This window comes from Rhinatrema bivittatum, chromosome 8, assembly GCF_901001135.1.
Source record: "Rhinatrema bivittatum chromosome 8, aRhiBiv1.1, whole genome shotgun sequence".
Taxonomy (NCBI): Eukaryota; Metazoa; Chordata; class Amphibia; order Gymnophiona; family Rhinatrematidae; genus Rhinatrema; species Rhinatrema bivittatum.
The window spans coordinates 24,954,775-24,975,134 of NC_042622.1; the positions used below are offsets into that span (position 1 = coordinate 24,954,775).

The following is a 20,360-nucleotide window of genomic DNA, read 5'->3' on the forward strand; positions in this document are numbered from 1 at the left end:
ACAGCAACCAACGAGGGCCTTGACTTTTATGGTCTGGGAAACATAAGCATGGGGGTAACCTACACGGCACAGGCTAACTGGGCAGACTGGACGGACCATTTGGTCCTTTTCTGCCGTTATTTCTCTGTTATGATTCCCAGCACTCTCTCACGGGGTAGTCATTTACCCCCCCTCCCCCCCCCAAGAGACAATCCATACACACACACACTCACTCACTTCCCTCTCCCCTTCCCCCCCCCCCCCCAAAGAAAGCCCGCAGCCTGATCCCAACCCTCTTCTCTTCCCTAATCTAGCCCCAGTACTTTCTGCCCCCTGATTATAAAGTGCAGCGTACGGTGTAAGGGTGACACAGTTTTAATTTCAAAATTAAAATACAAACAGGGAGAAGGGAAGTAAAATCAGAAACAAACAAGCAAAAAAAAAAAAGCAGTGTTAGGTTTCAGGTTTCTTCTCATTCTAGGCCTCTGGGTATAAAAACCCCATGATAAATCAGAGAAGATAGCTGAAGCTTGAGGAGTGACCACGCACTTGGCCCCCACCATCCCTAATTCTAGCACCTCCAGTCGTCTTTTGCAGCCTAGAAAAGTAATACATGTCTATAAATAAATACAACAAAATCATTAGTTTTAAAGTTACTGTGCTGTCTCCTCAAACTTTAAAAATCAAATTATAACACTCCAGGTAGTAGGTAGAACAAATATAATAATAGGCGTCCCCTTGATTTTATCTGAATTTGGATACTGCTGTACTGTTTAATGGCAGAGGTTGATGCCAGGGATGCCGACGATGCATCTCAGACGTGAGCACCCATTGCACACACTGAGGCAAGCTCAGGGGCACGAGATGTTGGGAACTGGGCGGGAAGATCTGGCATGCCGCCAGAAAACAACACTCATGCCCAGAAATGGAACCACGCATGCCGATTATTTGCAGAGGCATCTCACTGTTACTGCCGCACTGGTACAGCAAAGGAGAAGACAGCGTCAATGGGGTGATCCTGTCAGAAGAGTGAGGGTAATGGGGCAGAAACCCCCCCTTCCCCCAGTATTCCCAGTTTCTGGAGTATGTGTGTGTGGGGGGGGGGAGGGGAGGATTTTTGACCATTTTTGGTTTTCAAACTTGCATCCCGGTGATCTGTAGTATCTGTTCCACTGCTTCTTCCATCAGACATGAGGACCACGGAGAGCAGAATTCTTTAGGCGGGGGGTCTCACAAAGCCAGGCCCTAGAGTTGTCTTCCAGAAACCGGGGCGCTTGGCAGCTCTGAGAACAGAACAAGGTAAACGGGTCCATCTTAAGCAATATAATAGTGTGTGTGTTTGTAAGTTGGGGGAGCAAGCAGCTTATCCCTGCCGTTGTTAGTGGATAAAGACAGCATTCCTGTCAGTACCTGCTGTAGGAGGAACTTGACAGCGAACAGGCAAATCCTGAAACAGCAGATTTAAAGCATGTTCATTAAAACGTATTTGTTTGTACTCATCCTTACAACTGGCTTTCTGTCTTGGAAGCATTCCTCGCGGTGGATGAGGAAGCTTGGAGCGTGAAGAGCCAGCATCAGTGGGTGAAAATTATTTCTTGGATACATCCAGATTCCTGCATGAAAGAACTCGTGTGAATTAACGTTGCTTGACAGGTAAGCCTGCTCAAATAGGCAGGCGGTACTTTATACTGGACTATCCTATTTGTGACTAGCGCTTGAGAATTATACTTCTTTCCTTAGAGCAGTGCTAAATGAGCAGAGCTCTGGACAGAAATAAAAGTTAACAAATATAAGCAAGAACAAAACTAGGTATGTATAAGGTGCTACTTTTTTTATTGGACCAGGTTTGGAGAGCTAATCCTCTCTTCTCGATACATTTCATGACCAGCTCTCCAAAGCTAGTGATGAAATGTATATATATATATATATATATAAAGGTGGTAACTTTTTATATAGTTTTTTTTTTTTTTATTATTTGTTAACCTTTACTTCTGTGCATTCTCTGGACTAACACAGCAGCCAAACTACTTTATCCAACGCTCTGGAGTAAGTCACACTCTTATTAAGAGTCAGATTGATGTACTAAAGGGTTTTTGCCCCATTTTGGGTCTACGGGAATACCTAGCACACATGGCCCATGGTTTGTGCAATAATAATAATAATTATAATAAAAACTATTATCACCTGCCACAACTTGTTAGCCAAGCTTTACTGTTCAGATGGCAAGCCCAAAGTTTGGTTTGTTCGACAAGTTGTCAGAAAAGTATCAAGTTACTCCAACATAAAAGCTTCACCAGGCTCCAACTGGGCGGTTCAACCTTTTTTTTTTTTTTTCTGCTTTGTTACACAATAGCCATGTGCTGTTGAGAAACTCAGCAGCAGAGCAGAGTCCGTGCCCCACTTAAAAGAAAGCAAAACTGACACTGAGAAAGAACTGCACCAACTGAGACAGATAAAGCCAACTGTGCCAGAGCTGGAGGCAAAAACCAATCAGAAGAGGCTCCTCCCTCCCCCGCCGCCAATCAGGGGCCGTGACCCCCGTCGCCGTCAGCGTTCTTGCTGCCGGGAAAGCAGCCCTGGAACGAGCATGTGGGGCACGCCTTATCACTGGGTGAGGCTGGTCACACACCGACCAGAGCGAGCTCTCTGATTGGCCACAAATTAAATTCCAGCAAACGTGGCTAAAGATCCCGGGCTATATAAATCCTAGCAACATGCAGCCCCCTTTAGGAGAGGCAAAAGTAGGTCACTTTTGTGATTTTAGACTAGAGGGCTCCTACCTCAAAACACTTCCATCATGAGCTCTCAGGTTGCAAAAGACTTGATTTGGAAGTTTCTAAAGAGGAGCAGTGTGAGCATGCAGTCCTCCATGCCCACCTCTTCTGTGTGTGCCTTCCACCCCAAGGAGGCATCCAGCCAGCCACCCTGTGTGCATTCTCTCTCCTCCATCCCTGGACCCACAAACTGGCCAATCCTGGGCAGTCTGCTGGATATCCTCAGGAAAGGAGGCATAAAGAGGCAGCACAAAACCCTGGTAAAAGAAACACTAGCAGCAATTCTATATATATTTTTTTTTTTTCAAAATTTTCTTTTTTTCTTTTTCTGCATGCCTTGAAAATACGACTAATGGAAATGGTTAAATGCATGCAACTCTTAAAACCAATTAAGCCTAGCTCTTAATACTTTGCTGCAAGGAAAGGAATAAAATTGGCAGAATGACACAAGTGCATTCTTTCTGATGTTGTCACTGTGTTGAGGAAAACTGCTTTTGTTTCTGAAACTGGAACTGCAATGCGAGTAAGACTGATTTATTTTAAATGATACACCTGTTTGTATCTTGCTTGCTCTAGGTGGATTACCACAAACAGTTTGGAAAGATTTTTCGAATGAAGCTGGGCTCTTTTGACTCTGTCCACATCGGAGCTCCCTGCCTGCTGGAAGCCCTGTATAGGGAAGAGAGCAACTATCCGCAGAGGCTGGAGATCAAGCCTTGGAAGGCGTATAGAGACTACAGAGATGAGGCATATGGGCTGCTAATACTGTAAGTAAAGTCTGCCTGGTCAGTGCACTTGGCATGTCAGCAAACGCACCTCTTCTGATTTAAATTTGGGTATAATGTTTCTGCATGGGGGGGTAACCTGCACAAAGTAGAGTGGCTGCTACAACTAAGTAACTTGCTGAGCAGATGGGATGAATCTTTATCTGCTGTCATTTACTATGTTACAAAGTTAAACATACCTTCAGCAGAGTATAAAAAAAAAAAAAAAAAAGTAAAACCTTGCTTTGTTTCAGGATTTTAACCTTCAGTGTCATGTAGGCTCTGATTTAACTTTTAGTTCTTTCTCTATTTTCAAAGTCAGAAAAAAAACCTGACCTGGGAGATTAGAGGTTTAGTGCTCTAATCTGTTTTCAAGCAATAAACATTGAGCTGAAAAGAGATAGTCGTCATACCAGAGCATAGTTATGCCATTCTGACACTCTGATGCCACTGGAATGTTTGATTAGTTCTGCAAAACAAAATTGTATGTGTCGGAAACAGGCTTAGTTCCATACGGCCACTCGGATTGGTTCAATGCAAACTCATAAACCGGTAACAAAGTCCTCGTGGACCTCCTTGTTTTTCAGTCTGCAATTCTCAGATAGATAAGAGGCTATGAATTTACTGTGCAGTCCTGGACCAGGTTTATTGTTCTCCATTAACTTATCGTGAATCTGATGTGCTGGATGCTTTCCTCTTGTCATTACACAAAACAGTGCTGTGACTGGAGAGGTTTTTATAGTGCTACACCTTCTGTTTCCAAAATGTTATATTTCTACTCATGTCATGAAAGGGTTAATAGAAAAGACCCTTTCCAGATCAGAGGTTCCCAAACCTGTCCTGGTAGATCCCAGACTGTCAGGTTTTTGGGGTATGCACACTGAATATGCATGAGATAAATCAGCCTGCACTACCTCCATGGCATGCAAATTTTATCTTATGAATATTTATTGTGAATATCCTGAAAATCTGACTGGCTGGGGGTCTCCCAGGACAGGTTTGGGAACCTCTGCTCTAGATTACTTACTTTTAATATGCAGTCAATTCCACTTCTGTGTAGCACAAGGCATATGGTAATTTTTAAAAAATGTAATTATCCAATGTATTTTCTTTAAATATTACATCTGCATCTTGATCAGTGGTGATGAACAAATAGGGCTGTGGATAGGAAATGTCATTTTGTATCATTATATCATTTCTTTTCAGATTTAGCATGTTTCTATCATTTTATTTTAGTATATGCTAAAAAGAGAGACATGAAAAAATGTCATTAGTCTTTTGCATCCTTTTCAGATGGGAAATGAAACAGGAAATAATCCTGGTGTTTTTTTTGTCATGCCATTTTAAAATGACAGCACATCCCTAGTAATGAGAATTGCTATGCAATAGCTGCTAAGTACCAACTATTGTTCTAGAAGGGCACCAGGCCAGTAACTGTAGATCAGGAATAGGCAACTTCCAGTCCTGGAGTGCCACAAACAGATCTGGTTTTCAGGATCTCCACGGCGAGCAAGTATGAGGCGTATTTGTCTACAATGGAGGCAGCACACGCCTATTCACTCACTGTGGATATCCTGTAAACCAGGGTACCCCGGGACCAGAGCTGCCTACCCCTGCTGTAAATGTTCCTCCACTGTTACAAAATGTGACCTTCCCGTCATTCTCTCTGTATCTGTCAAACATCCCAGGGAGGGGAAAGACTGGCAGAGGGTGAGAAGTGCCTTTCAGAAAAAGCTAATGAAGCCGACTGAAGTCATGAAGCTGGATACAAAAATCAATGAGGTAGGCTTCACGTTGTTGGTACAGGAAATGTTTCTTTGACTGAAAGATGAAAACGTTAGTAGCCCAGAGAAATCATAAGCATGATCCCAATGTATGACTCTTAGATTACGGGGTTAAAAACGATGCAGTAAGTTTTGTCTCATTGTTATGTGTATGGAGGAAGAAAAGCTTTAGTGAATCAGGCCCTAAACAGATGCTGACTTAGAATTCAACTGCGAACTGAAAAGCAATAAAGCTTTAATGGTGGGCACAGAAGTACAGCCTTGAGCAGGCAAGATAAGCTTAATACAGCATAGAGCCCTGAAGCCTAGTGAACTTCTCGCATTCTGTGCTCACGCTTAGCTTATGAGCCTTCCTTGACCCTGATTTTTTCATGCATGACACTGTGTACACTATCAGTACTCTGTATGAAATATTAGAAAACTATCTTTTTGGGCAAATGGTTCTTCTGTGCTAAATGCACTTGTAGGTCACACATTTTGCAAACTTTGCTGCCCATTACCATCCTTGCTCTTTGTGCAGTAGCTGTAGTCTGGATTAAATTGTGCCATGGGAGACAATCATGTGGCATTGCTGCTGTTAGTCACCTTGGGTTTTGGAGATATGGGAGAGCATGGGTAGGCAATTCTGGCCCTGGAGTGGCAAACATGGGCTGGTTTTCAGGATACTCGCAATGAATATGTATGAGATATATTTGCATGTATGCAAACACATCTCATGCATATTCACTCTAGATGTCCCGAAAACCAGACCTGTTTGTGGCACTCCAGGATCAGCGTTGCCTACCACTTGGATACTTGGAAGCTTATCAGTCAAGTTTTTGACTCAGAGTAGATTTGGCCTCCTTAATGCACACCTTCTCTGTACTCATGGTGGGAGTTAACATTGCAAACCTCAATTCCAGAAAGCATCAACACATTTCATAAACTGGAGGTGTGCTGAGAAGGTGAAATTTTTACAGACTTTCATGTTTCTTTGGTAAAAGTTTAAACATGAAACTTACAACTCTTAAAAATCATTGAGTTTTGCAAAAATTGTCAGCAGTCACATGGCTGACTGAGCTGCAAAGCTTTGGACCAGATCAGAACAGTAGCCAAAGGAGCATCAGTTCACCCAGTCAAACCTGCATGATCCACTCTCTCATGCCTGGCACAAGTACTGTAAGTGCTCTGAGGAGACTGTTACTGCCAACAAAACTGCCCTCTCTTCTTGTTGTGATTGACCAGTAATTACTGCTCATTTTTATATTTTTTCCTGTATATCTAAGATTGCCAAACCCTTCAGACAGTTTATGTTGGGTTCGTTACCATTCCGGTTTGTTCTGCTGCACTGTGATTTCACCAAGGATGTGGTTTTTGCTTATTTCAGCTTTGTTCTATTTTTCCTGAATTTAGGTTTTGGGAGATTTCATGCAGAGGATGGACAGCCTTTGTGACAGGAACGGCCAAATTGAAGATTTGTCCTATGAACTGAATAAGTGGTCGCTTGAAAGTAAGCTTTCCTCTGGGCACAGACCGGGAACGGAGTCTAGACAACATTGCCACTTACAGCATCTCATACTTTACGCCATGCACAAATCACAGACATAGGCAGCCACCCCCAGCTGGCTAGCGGAGGCTACCTGTGTCTGTCAATAGAAAAATATTTGTTTTGTCAGACAAGAAAATCATAAACGAATGGCATGGAAGCAAAGGATACAGTGCCTACAATTACAGTTCTATATTTAATCGATTCTATAATTATGTAAAACATACACCTGTTTGCATGCCACGCTTCTTCCCATGTTTCTTTTACCTAAGTGACTAGTAGCAGTCGCACAGGGAGGGTCGCCTTCAAAGCCACTTTTGCAAGTTAAACAGGGTTTTACACCTGGAAGCGGGCTTCTAGAAAATGATGCACAGAGCGGCTCTGAGCGGGTCAAGGGACACGCTCAGGGCCGCTCTGTGCATACTTTGATCCACAGCAGGGAGTGGGGATGTGAATTTGTGTGCTAACGAATTATAAAACAGCAAAAAACCCTAATTGTCTTGCTTTATCACAAAACAAATCGATCAGAATTTGGAGGGGGGGAGGGGAGAGGTTGTTTCCTTTCATTTTGGGAATGGAAAAAAAAAAAAACCAGCTCCACCAAGCTTTAAAAACAGAATCACCTCCCTAAGCCTTTTTTTTTCTGCCCTCTTCATGAATTCCTCCATCTTTGGGGTTCCAGTGGTTGCAATGGGGCTGGAGTGATCCCCAGTCGTTCCTGCCCCACTGGCTCCGCTTCCAGAACGGCACCGGCCAGCCCTGCGGCCTGCGCCACGTATGGGCGTAAAGCAAAATGGCACTGACCTGAAGCCCGGCCTGCGCCCTTTAAAAAAAAAAACGGATCCTGTGGCGCAGGCACGACTGAGGATGGTTCCTGCCCCATTTCCGCTACCGGAACCCCACGGATGGGGCAGAGGAGAAGGTCCTGGGGGGGAGGGATTGGGGTTAATGGGTAAATATCAGAATTGGGTTTTGGTTTGGCGGGGTGTTTATTTCTAATAAATGAAAACCAAAATAAAGATCAAATCAAACAAAAAATGAAATGAATCCATTATTTTTTACCGGCACACTCCTGAGGGGGAGGTGCTCTTGAGGGCACGGTTGGGGAGGGGTTTCACTTACATGCATTCATTTTCTCGGAAAATGTACCCACATAAATTGGGAGTTGTAAATGCGTGCTGGCAGCTTTTCTAGGATAATTTTCAAAGGGGAAAGTATAGAGATTAGCCGCGTTTTCCTTTGAAAATGAGTGTAAAGTCCCTAGGGAAAAGAGACCCACAAACCTTTCACCAGTGCCCTTACAGCAAATTACCCTTAATCCATGTTCCTGAACAAATGGGGGCGGATTTTAAAAGGGTTACGTGCGTGCTGAGCCTATTTTGCATAGGCCCGGTGTATGTCCTGGGGCTTTGTGAAAGGGGCGGGGGCGGGACCGAGGCCTCTGGCATGGCTGTGCCGGGGGATCAGGAGTAAATAACAAAATAAAGATAGGGGGGGGGGGGATTTAGGTAGGGCTGGGCGGCGGGTTAGACAGGGGAAGATGAGGAGGCGGGGCAGAGGGAACTGGGAAAGCCATCAGAGCTCCCATAGGGCTCAGCGCGCGCAAGGTGCTCTAGTGTGCACCCCCTTGCGTGCGCCGACCCCGGATTTTATAGCATGCACGCGGCTGCGCGTGCATGTTATAAAATCGGGCGTACATCTGTGCGCGCCGGGTAGCGCGCGCACAGATGTAGGCCGCGCATGCAGGTTTTAAAATCTGCCCCATAATGCGCTGTTGAAGATCTCAGCCAATTCTCTATTGGAATAAGAATGCATAATTGTTTGGGCTCTTTTTTTTTTTTTTTTTTTGCATGCTGAAATAACAGGCATTTGTCTGGTGCTCTATGAGAAGAGGTTTGGACTTTTGCAGCAGAACGTAGGAGAAGAAGCCTTGAATTTCATTAAGGCCATAAAAACGGTAAGTGTAAGGTTTCAGAAACCGCCCTCGATAGCAGAAGGCCAGCACATTTCCTTTTACAATAAAGGCCGCCCTTTGCTATCTCTCGTTCCTAAGACATGCTGGAGAGACAGCATTCAGCCCCCTTGCCCCCACTTCACCACCACTGGGTGGGGGGACTGAGGCAGGGAATCCCAGGTCTGGCACAGCACGGACACCTCGTCTTCCAGGATCCTGAGGCGGCAGTGGTCGTTGACTCCTGGCTAAACAGGGGCAGGGGTTGGGATAGATAGGGGAGGGAATGCTGAAAACTGAGAAAAAAAATACGCCCGTAACTGATTTTGAGACCATTGTACTAAGCTTCTAAAATATTACGTAAAAAGGAGGCTTTGCACAAAAGTTCGCACAAAACTCTCAGAAACCCGCAAAAACGCTATTCTTACCATGGAGTCTCCTTTTTGCAAAAATAAAAAACTTTGCAAATGTGGATGTCACAATAGTAAACTTCCATGTGAAGTAAGCTAGAATATTAAGCTCCTGCAATGAAAAATCATGCAGAGCTGATCATTATTGTGTAACTTTGCTAAAACACAAAATGAAAAACGGCTTTGCATGCTCGTTTTCACACACAAGATGGCTCCAAATATGTGTGGTTCTCTGCTACCGGGCCACAGGAGCGTTTGCGCACAATTAAAGGGGCCTCGCAACCCATGCGTTATCCCCCTTCCATTGTATCAAACAATTCCTGGGGACAAGGTCCATGTGGCCCCCTGATGGACAGACCCCAAGACCCTTGCAAGCCATAAATATATAATATAAAAAATGTCCCTTGAAAAGCCTCACCCCTTCATCCCTACCTTGCTTGTCTTTGAAAAATGACTATAAATGTTCCTTTTGTGGCCCCAGGTTGTACAGTCACCCAACAAAATATTGCCAGCCTCAGGGCTAGCCGGGGCTATTTTAAAAATGGGACCTGGCAGGGCAAGAGCAACTGGAGATCGCTTTTGACCCATTTCAATTTCTTTCAACCTATGGATACGGTAAGATGAATCTGGTAAAGCTGAAGGAATTGGAGGGGATTTGGCAGCAGCTGTGGTGGGAGACCAGGATGGGAGCTGCGTTCTAAATTGAAACGAAAATCCCAACACATTTCGTTGCAATTTTCATTTTGTTTTGAAATAACCCGTAAGGAAGCTTGAATGTTTGGTTGTGGTTTTTCTAGCTCACTTTACATGGAAGTTTACTATTGTGAAATCCACTTTTGCAAAGTTTTTTTTATTTTTGCAAAAAGGAGACTCCATGGTAAGAATAGCGTTTTTGCGGGTTTCTGAGAGTTTTGTGCGAATTTTGGTGCAAAGCCTCCTTTTTACGTAAAATTTTAGAAGCTTAGTACAATGGTCTCAAAATCAGTTACAGGAGTATTTTTTTTTTCTCAGTTTTCAGCATTCCCTCCCCTATCTATCCCAACCCCTGTTTCACAACGAGTGCACACCCCCTGCATATGTGGGGACGTTGCCTCATCCTCTTTGGAGCTTCGTGCAGCCTTTGCCTCTGTGCGAGTTGGCTTTTCTCGTCTCCTCTTTGCAGCCCTCTGCAGTTCCAGATGGACGAGCATATAAGGCTCTGTACCTAGTCCACTACCCTCTGCTATTAAGCATTTGATCAGATCCGTGTGTAAACGAGTAGTATATTTCCTTCTTGCAGATGATGAGCACGTTTGGCATGATGATGGTGACTCCTGTTGAACTTCACAGAAGCCTAAACACCAAAATTTGGAAAGATCACACTAAGGCCTGGGACAATATCTTTGAAACCGGTAAACTATAATACACTGCAAAATTTGAGGGTGTTGCAGTAGCATTCTTTGTTACAGCATGGTTTTTTTCTCTCCTCCTGTTTATTTTTTCCCTTAGCCGTCTCTGTCACTGCCTGCCACCCCCAGACAGCAGGCCTAGGTCACTCAAAGGACCCTCGCCAGTCCAAGGGCTGGAGAGGGCCCCTCCTCTGAGGAGTATCTCCAAGCACTGCTCGTTGGCCGGAAGGTGCCCTGCCTCAGCAGTCCTCTCCCTGGGCCTGACCTCTTGATTTCCCTGCAGCACAGGGTTCCAGCAGCAGCATGGATTCTGGAGAAAACTGTAATTTTTGCAGGTTATAATACATTTCACTGGGCCAACAAAATAGATAATGTAGTGCACAAAGCTTATAAGACTACCTTGGCACATGTGTTTGATTCAATCAAAGGTTTCAGCACCTGTAAAAATCCCTAAATTTAATATTTTAAAATGGTGATGTGATGTTAGTGTTTAAGAACATAAGCAATGCCATGCTGGGTCAGACCAAAAGTCCATCAAGCCCAGCAGTCTGTCTCCTACAGTGGCCAATCCAGGTCACAAATGCTGACAGGATCCCAAAGAATAGATCCAATCCTTCTTGCACATAACCAGAAATAAGCTTTCCCAAGTCTACATGTCTAATCATAGTTTAAGGACTTTACTTCCAGGAACTTACCTCAACCCATTTTAAACCCAGCTACTCTCACTGCTTTCACCACATCCTCTGGCAAAAATTTCCATAGTTTAATTGTGAGCTGGCTAAAAAAATACTTTCACAAATATCCAGAGATACCTAAAAGTGGATCTGTTTCTTGTAACTGGCGTCCAGGGATAGCAATCGCTTTCTTTGATCTCCTGGATTTTTCCTCCAGAAACTTATCGCAACCTCTTTTAAACCCCGCTATACCCGTCGCCTTGACTATATCCTCTGACTGCAAGTTCCACAGCATGATTATGTGCTGAGTGAAAAAGAACTCTCTACGATTTGTTTTAAAGCTGTTAATTTAGTTTGTTTTCTTCTTGTTTTAGTATTTAAAAGGGGGTAAATAACCATCCTTTATTACTCATTCCACCCTGCTCATGATTTTATAGACCTCTGTCATCTCTTTCAGCCAGCAATTCTCCAGGCTGAAGAGCCCTGACCTGTCTAGCCTTTCCTCACAGGGGAGCTGTTCCATCCCCTTTATCATTTTTGTTACCCACCTCTGCAGCATTTTTTAAATTCCGCAATATCATTTTTGAGATGGGGCAACTAGAACTATCCACTCAGGTACACTACAGTGTAACCTCATTAGCCAATCCCATTGCAATGTTCCTCTGTGTGGTTTCCCAAATCAGTCTTGGACACTAGTCTATCGGGTTTCAGGATATCCACAATGATATGTATGAGATAAATTAGCATATATTGCATTTCCATGCATGCTCGTTTGTTGAGATCCTGAAAACCCAATTGACTGTGGGTTATCAGGACAGGTTTGGGAAACCCTACTCTAAACCCATATTATAATCCAGCAACAAAACCACAAGGCTTATATTCGGCAGTCAGTCACAGTGCAGAGGTTACACTGTGGTGTACTGTATATTTTGTTTATTTGGCTCAACAGTTTCCTCCTGCTTCTTTTGGGCATCCAGCTCAGTCTGATCTTCATTGGGCTATGGCACCATGAGTCTTCATTAGCCACTTCCAATTATTCTCCCTCTTTCCTCTCCGTTTCCCAGCTGTTGAAGTGACATATTTTGGTGAGAGACCAAAGACCATGGTTTGCCTTCTGGAAGCCACTGCACATGCACCTGGAGTCTGGCCACCAGATGTCGCCATTGTGCGATAGTTGGAAAATTTGCAGTCTACCTTAAAACAAACAAATTTCAGCCTGGTTTAAGTGTGACAATATTTTCTGTTTTGTTTTGGGTTTTTTTTCCTAACTCGCTGGGGAAAATTGCCAAGTGAGTCTCAGGTAAAAATCCAACTAGATTTCAGAACTGCACAACCATGGAAAAGTGGTGCCAGAAACATTTGTCACTTTGAGCAGCTCAAGTAGCGAGGGATGAACTGTCGTTTTAAAACAGCATGAAAACGCCAACAATATTATTTCCTGTTTTTCTTTTGTCATGTCCCATCTGAAAAGAACAGAATAGCAAAATTTCATTTGTTATATTGTTTTAGCGCACACAAACATTTTAGCACACGCTAAAATGAAACTGGAAAACAAGAGTAGAAACATCATGAATATGAAACAAAACGAAATAACGACACAAGAACGTTTCTCATGCTCACCCCTACAACTAAACAAATTCTAGGTCAAGGCTCGGCTCTGCGTTTCCCACTTGGCAGCTCATTAAATTAAAACCACTGTCCTAGGCCTGCTGTACTGTTTTGGATGTTACCGTGATGCAAATTCTAAAAAGCAGAGAGCCAGAGGGAAAATCACGTATGACTGTATTCTGAACAGAAAAGGTGGTGCAATCTTACAGAGAAGACAGACGTTTTCTTGACTACAAACTGGTACTGAATGCTAAATACCAATTTAAATAATGTTCTCCCTGGGTGGGGGTGGGGGGTGCAATATTTAAATTTGATTACATTCAGACTCCTCCATTTGGAGACCTGGATAACAATGTTAAGTCATACTCAAATTTTGAAAAGAAGGTGATTTATCACAGTAGAGGAACCTTGAGTAATCAAACCATAAGGAAGCCAATATTCAGTAGGCCGTTTAGAGTATAAGTTATCTGGCTATAGTTAGCTGGATATCTTTACCAGTATATTCAGCAGGATAAATGTCCTGCTGAATATCCTGCTGAATATACTTGTTTAAAGTTATCCGGCTACACGTAGCTGCATAACTTTAACCCTAACCGGCCATTGATTGGATACGGCTGGTTAGGCCTAGAGTTATCCATGTTCGCGTGGCTGGATGACATCCTAAAAAATAGAAAAAAGCAAGTCACAGCCTCCCTGCCCAAATGCCCACTCCCCATCACCACTCAGAGGTCCCAAAAACCTGACAAAAACATTTCAATCTAAATCTCCCACCTCCCTCCCTGCTAAAAGAATTTCACTTTCCCTCTTTTTGCCTCCCCCACAGTTACCCCACTCCCCCCTTCTCCATGCTGGTATTGTTCTCTGCAATCCTGGCCACTTCCTCTGTAACTTAGGTTATTGCTTACATAACGCTTCCAGAGTTACATGGGTGATAACGCTGGGAGAGTACCGTGCAGTGTGAAACTGCGCTGGAAGCAGTCAGGATCGCAGTGATATTCAGGTAAGTACGTAGTGCGTTATCTAGCCTGATATAACCAGTATTTGACTAGGTCAGCCAGATAACTCAGCCTATCCCTGGAACACCCCAAAACTCCCCATGCTAACTTTAGAATTACCCATCTAAATGGCTTTTGAATATGGACCTCATTGTTTTCTATTTATTTTTCATGTAAATATAACTTTAGTCATTTTCAAATTACTTTCTTTCACAGCAAAATGTCACATAGACCGAAGGTTGATGAAACATCCTGCTCAGGCTACGGAAGATTTCCTGTGCGACATTTACGCTGGCAGCCAGCTTTCCAAAAAGGAGATGTATGCGGCCATCACTGAGCTGCAGATTGGAGGTGTGGAGACGGTAAGAACAATCATCTCTGTAACAATGCGACGGATCATCTGAGAACACCAACATTCTTCGTATCTCAGGGGTTAAGACTTGTTGGGCTCTGTTGGGTCTCTCGCCAGAATTATTTACCTTCCTGTGGACCTGCAAACTCCGGGAGTGCAGTTCCTGAGCAGCTTCTTTAAATACCTCCAGCAGGAGATGAGAGGTCAGCCTGCCAGTACAGTGTCCCACCACCACCACGCCCCCCTCCCCTGGAAATACAGGGAATATGCTACTGCAGGAGACCATTTCAGCCTAAAGGGCCTGCGTACAAAACGTTGTCTCCCATTTTGTGTCTATGGAAAAAATGCTTAGTGTGTAGAACACTAAGTGACTTACGCTGATGTTGCTTTAAATTCTGATGCTGGATAAATGTAAGAATTGTAAAAGACAAAAGGAAATTGGTGATCGTAGACTGAGTGAGTGGAATTGCAAGGGGCCATATTGCGTGTTGTCTCCAAATGGTCTTTTTCTGCCATCATATTTCTCTGTTTGGCATGGGTCATGCGAGCAGTGATCCTTTCTCAGGCCACCAAGCTGAAAAATCTTTCTTACTACATGTTGCAGACTGCCAACTGCTTACTCTGGGCGATATATAACATTTCTCGCAATCCCCGTGTCCAAGAGACGCTCCTGCAAGAAATTGAGAGGGTGTTGGCACCCGATCAAATTCCAAATGCCGAGTGCCTCAAGAGAATGCCGTACGTCAAAGCATGCCTGAAAGAATCCATGAGGTAATTATTCATCTGCCTTTCAACGTTTTTTTTTTTTTATTGAAATGAATGTGCCAAATTATCTTTCGGTGTTTAATGGCGCAAAAAAAGTGTTGTGTGCTCCTCTGAAGATCTGATCTCTGCGTTTACTTTGCAGGATAACACCATCTGTGCCATTCACAACTCGCACGCTGGATAAAGAAACAGTTGTTGGAGAATATCTGCTGCCAAAAGGAGTGAGTAGCATTTCTTATCAGTCATTCGAACAGCCAACACAACATCTATGCACACAAGAAAAATAAACTGTACCGGGTGATTTGAAGAAGAAACCCTGTGCACTAAACTCAGGGTAGGTGCCAAGGGGATTAGGAGAAAAAGAACAAAATCAATTGGTTTTTCTGCGCACATCCCTAGACCCAGCCGTGTCTTTTGTTGTCTGACACAATGAACAAATGAGAACCCTCTTTCCTGAATATTCAGTAGCCTCTGTGTCCCCCATTCCCAACCAAGCTTCCTTTCTTCCCTGTCTGGCTCTGCAGACGGTGCTCACGATAAACAGTCACGTGCTGGGATCGAACGAGGAAAACTTTGACGACTGGAGTCAGTTCAGGCCCGAGCGCTGGCTGCAGGAGAGGAACAGCATTAATCCTTTCGCCCACATCCCGTTCGGCGTCGGGAAGCGCATGTGCATCGGGCGCCGGCTGGCGGAGCTGCAGCTGCAGTTAGCTCTCTGCTGGGTGAGCGCAACCTGTATACATGGCTTTTCTTTGTAGCCAAATGTTTGCCCAGGCTACCAACGTGCAAAATCTGTCAGTTCTGGGTGGTTCGGCCTGGGAAAAGATGACGAGGCAAGAGGGATGGCCCTAGTGATTAGAGCGCTGAACGGCAAGCCAGGAAAAGTCCCAAGACAGTTTTAAATCCTCATCTGTCACTGACCTTCTAGGTAATTCCCGTTTGTCAAAACGGGTAATCCTTATCATGCATCGGTGCTAAAACATGGGTTACAGGTACCCGTTAGCTGTGATATTTCCTATTCCCAGACAACTGGCCAAACCAAGCGGGATAACTTTAACCAGGTCTGATGAGGCCCAGTTGTTCTGTCTTAACTGTTTTGAAGACTACGGGGAAGAGAGCACGGGAAAGGCCATGTTTCTGCAGCCATTAATAATAGCTCTTGTTTTCTAGCTTCTTAAAAAATACAAAATCGTTGCGACGGACAGTGATCCAGTGGAAACCATTCATTCTGGAATATTGGTCCCCAGCCGGGAGCTCCCTGTGGCCTTCTTGAGGCGATAAGGTAAGCCGGCTTGTCTGGCCGTCACCGCCATTCTCTGGACAGATGCTTGTGGGCGCGATTAGAACGAGCAACGAAGAGCAGCAAAAGCCTTTCTCACAATCATGGGCATCCTATTTATTTGTGTGCATTGTCCTGCCTTACTGCAGAAACTATTTGCTTACAAACTAAATGCTTGATTTATCATTTTTGCTCCTGTTTCGTGCGTAAGCATTTTATTTTTTTGTTTGTTTTCAAGTCCAATGTTCTTCTAATGTTGACATCACAGACTAACCTTTTTTTTTTTTTTTTTAATGGAAATGTCAGAATCAGAGGATTACATTTTAACTTTAGAGCCCTGTTTTTGCTATGTTTTGATTGTGCAAAGATCAATGGGTTCTGTCAGTCTGAATCTTAAATCCCAGCACTGGGGCCAGGAAGGACTTGCCCTTCAGAAGACTGCCGTGTGACACCCGCATTTACATTTTTAGAAGACAAAAGAGCGTAGGCAATGTAGACAAATGCGTCGGGTGCCGCCTTTTCATAGACGCTAGAGCTTTTCCCAACATCGATTGCTCTCCAAGCCTGCCAGCGTTTCCCTCTTCATGGTAGTGCTGCAGGAACTTCAGGTAGGCTCAGCGTTGGGCCTGTGAGCCAGCGAACATGCCCAAACGCCCCCTGGTGCTCTGCCTCTTCCCCGGGTAGCAGCGAGCCCATGCTGGATCAGAGATGGGTGCACGCTGGCTCGCAGGCCACTCACTGAGTTACCTCAAGTTCTGGCGGCAGGAGGGGCTTACGGCCGGAGGTAAGGAGAGAGATGATTTCTGAGCGTGGAGGGGACTTCTCCCTGAATCCCTCTGACGTTTTGCAGGTGAAGAGGGATTTCCCCCTCCCGCCCCCAGTACCATCCTGTGATTTCTGGGAGGAACTCCCCCTCCCTCACTTGCCTTTGGGCAACCGAGTTTGGAATCCGGCCCTGCACGTCCACCGATGCACTAGGCAGTGAGACATTTCGGGAATGGGGCTTCATGCGGGAAAATGCACTGAAAGCTCCGTATTTCAGGGCTTTGTGTGTTTTGGCACATGAAGCCCTTTCTGCAAACTTATTTTATTGGGTTCACCTTCATCTTGTGCCTAGCTTGCTGAAGTTCGTGATTCATGAACTGCTGCGCTCCGATAACATGCAAAGCAGCCGATTCTGAATTTCATGAAAACAGACACCAGGTTTCACAAAATATGGTAACCGCATCTCAAGCTGAAATCGGCTTTGTCCATGCACGTTCCCTCTGTGTGGGGCCATGCATGTAAGGCCCCGCGGTCTGACTCGGGCATCAGGTGAATAAAGAGCAGGAAACAATTCAAAGCCACTTTTTTTGGTGGTTTTTTTTTTAAGTGTTGTTGCCCCCTTTCTTCCTCAGGTACAGAAGGACAGGAGCAGGATGAGCGTGGGTTCTCGAACAGCACACAGGCTTCTGAAATCCTTGTCCCAGCGGGCGATCCAGATCAGTCACCCATTGTGCAATCCATTGATAAGGCGGGAAAAGCACACACAGGCCCGGAAGGTTTGCAGTCGCTCCTTACCTGGGGCGTAGGTGTGCGAGCGGCCAGCCAATCAGGACCAGCCTTTGTAATGTCAGCGTAAACGCTGAACTGTGGTTGAACCCTGTAGGTTTGTTTACAGGGCAGCGCATAATATTTACTCTTTCCCTGAAGCTGGGCCAAGGCTGGTTGGCTGCATTTCAAAGCCTCACTGGTTTTTTTTGCATGCGCTGCAATAGTAGAGCAAATGATATTGATGTTACTATTGTATGAAAATGGAAATCTAATTGGAAGAACAACTAAAACAGCTGGGCTTATATCTTAAACGCTGACCTGGGTAAGGCAAGATCATCTTATACGTGGTGACGTTTTATGGCTGGCATCTAGGATATTTCCTTAGCGGTGTGGACAGGAAGAACTGGGCAGACTGCACAGGCCACTTGGTCTATTTTTTTCCATCATCTACTAGGTTACTGTCTCATCCCATTTGCAGTTCCTTGACCTGGCCAACTTGATGTAATAGTGCACCCCATGCCATGCTTGGTATGGTAGGTTTCTCCCCTCCCCTCCCCCATTAGTGCAATCATAGCAGAGTAGATGATGGCAGAAAAAGACCATCTTATCTCATCCGGCCTGCCCAGCCACCCTATCCACACCAAAGACTCGTCCCTGCCACCATCCACCGAATGCAGGCACCTGTAAGATTTCCTCCCCATTCAAGGATGTCTCTGTGTTGCCTTTTCCATCAAATGTAAGGGATGCATTTAACGATGAGGGAAATTAGTGCAAGAAACCCTGCAAGTCTGTTTGCTTGTTCAACCTTAAATTAGTCCAAGAAAAAGCAATCCCCTTATACAAACGTTTATTCCTGTGCATGGAAGTGGACTAACACAGCTACCACACTACTTTGAACAATTGTAAAAGTCTTTTCTTTCTCCAAGGCGTTAATTTCCTGCAGCTTCTGAAAAACAAACATTGTGCAAGCAAAAGACGCTGCAGGTCCGTTTGCCCCAAGGCCTCCGTTTAAGGACCGCTCAAAAAGGTCTCCGTGGAGAGTTTTGCACAAGTTCGTGCTTGCGTTGTTTGCCTGTAGAATTTCTTCTTGTCCACAAGTTGCAGGAAATGAAAATGCTGTGCGATTTTAAAATCTCGCCCGCAGGCTTTTTTTGTACCTTTTTTTTCTTACCCCACCCCCACCCCCAATTCCTGCTGCCAGTGGCATTTGTCACATTGTCACTCAGTTTTGGGCTGATCCACACCAATTTGTGCCTGGCCAGCTCAACCAGAACATTTCCATAAATAACTTGTCATTTTGAAAACACTTTTCAGTTTTCATTTCCGTCCTCGGCTGTAATTATGTAAAGTGTTTTTTACCTAATATATAATTCATGCATCTAAGACTATATCTTGCTTAAACCATTCCTTGTAACACCTCATAAATGGGATTAGGAGACATTGTGTGTGTGTAGATTTATGTATATTTATAGTGTGGCACTGTTTTGGTGTTAAGCTTATTGTTCAGCATAACACACTCCAGAGAATGCGTGTGCTCAGGCCTGAATTTCCCACTAAGCTGAGTAGGAAGCTGTGTGCAGAGAAAAAAAAAACTTTTGTTTCATTATTCGTTTCAATTCATTTTGCCTTTTCTTCTGCTTTTTGTTTTAGCACATACTAAAATGAAAAACCCAAAATGAATTTTTTTACATTTTCATTTTGGAAAAGATACAAAATGAAACAACTATCATCTCTCCATGTCATTTCAAAACAAAAGCGCATCGCTTTCTACTATATCCTGGTAGTGCTTTCTGAGCCGTGGTGTCTCCTCAGACCTGGTGTCCATTATGAATTAGTTTGTGGGTTGGCAAACTTAGTTCTGGGAATCAGAATCTCTGCCACTGTCCTGCCCCTTTGCCTTTAAGGGATGGGTACGACAGACACTGCAGCTCAGAACTTGTGCCAGGAGTTATTTAAAGGCATTTGTCTCTGCCTCATTTCAAACTATCCAGACATAAATTATTAGTGTATCCATTTCCCCTTCATGTGTTGAAAGTAATAAAAGATGTAAATTTATATTGCATAAATATATATTATATAGATTGCTTCTGTATACGTTTTGGAAATGTTTATTATGCTGGCTTTAATACTGTATATATTTTTGAAGGGAAAAAAAGTTATGTCACTGTCTATATTCTATACAGTTTGAATTATTTAAAACAGCCCTTGATCTTACATTTTGGTGTTTTTAAATATTGTACATAAATGTTATGAAAAATTGTAAAATCTTCCATGAACAATGGCAAATGACGTGTATGCTAAGAAATGTGATTTGTGCATTAAATATTTACATTAAAAAATTATTTTCCTGTCAAAAAAATCTTGATTTTTATTATACCCAAATAGTGGGTGGAGTACTGGGCTGGCCAGTGTCCACCCATATTAACCTTGAGCCCCCCAAAAAATGACTCAGGGGGCCACCAAAGAGTATTCTTTCAATGGCAAGCTGAAACCACTCTGTTCCACAAAGGTCAGATTTATTTTCCAAAGAGGATATTTACACAATTCCAAACACTGGGAATGACTGGCTTTCCATATTT

The 20,360-nt window shown here is 44.0% G+C and overlaps 1 protein-coding gene and 1 long non-coding RNA gene across 3 annotated transcripts; one reads left to right on the forward strand and one right to left on the reverse strand.

Annotated features, from left to right (window-relative positions):
• Positions 1-469: 469 nt before the first annotated feature.
• LOC115097329 lies at positions 470-2,303 on the reverse strand. The gene is made up of 3 exons (XR_003858261.1): positions 2,164-2,303; positions 1,486-1,592; positions 470-1,262 (listed from the first exon to the last, which is right to left on the reverse strand). It is a non-coding gene; the product is annotated as an uncharacterized LOC115097329 (long non-coding RNA).
• Positions 1,546-20,140, forward strand: LOC115097328 (1,25-dihydroxyvitamin D(3) 24-hydroxylase, mitochondrial). 2 transcript variants are annotated; one of them, XM_029613049.1, is made up of 12 exons: positions 1,546-1,632; positions 3,330-3,520; positions 5,206-5,299; positions 6,694-6,790; positions 8,692-8,783; positions 10,467-10,578; positions 14,069-14,214; positions 14,809-14,975; positions 15,112-15,190; positions 15,494-15,691; positions 16,140-16,251; positions 17,646-20,140. In XM_029613049.1, the coding sequence occupies exons 2-11, from the start codon at positions 3,366-3,368 to the stop codon at positions 16,248-16,250; spliced, it is 1,251 nt and encodes a 416-aa protein (XP_029468909.1). In that variant the 5' UTR covers positions 1,546-1,632; positions 3,330-3,365; the 3' UTR covers position 16,251; positions 17,646-20,140. The 2 variants fall into 2 exon arrangements, with proteins under 2 accessions (XP_029468909.1, XP_029468908.1); XM_029613048.1 differs by lacking the exon at positions 1,546-1,632 and adding an exon at positions 2,598-3,013.
• The last annotated feature ends 220 nt before the right edge of the window (positions 20,141-20,360 follow it).

Coding starts and splice junctions, on each gene's coding strand:
- LOC115097328 (XM_029613048.1), top strand. CDS start 2,777: ATGAGCTCTCAGGTTGCAAAAGACTTGATTTGGAAGTTTCTAAAGAGG. Junction 3,521..5,205: donor GCATATGGGCTGCTAATACT/GTAAGTAAAGTC, acceptor CAAACATCCCAG/GGAGGGGAAAGACTGGCAGA. Junction 15,191..15,493: donor AATATCTGCTGCCAAAAGGA/GTGAGTAGCATT, acceptor CTGGCTCTGCAG/ACGGTGCTCACGATAAACAG.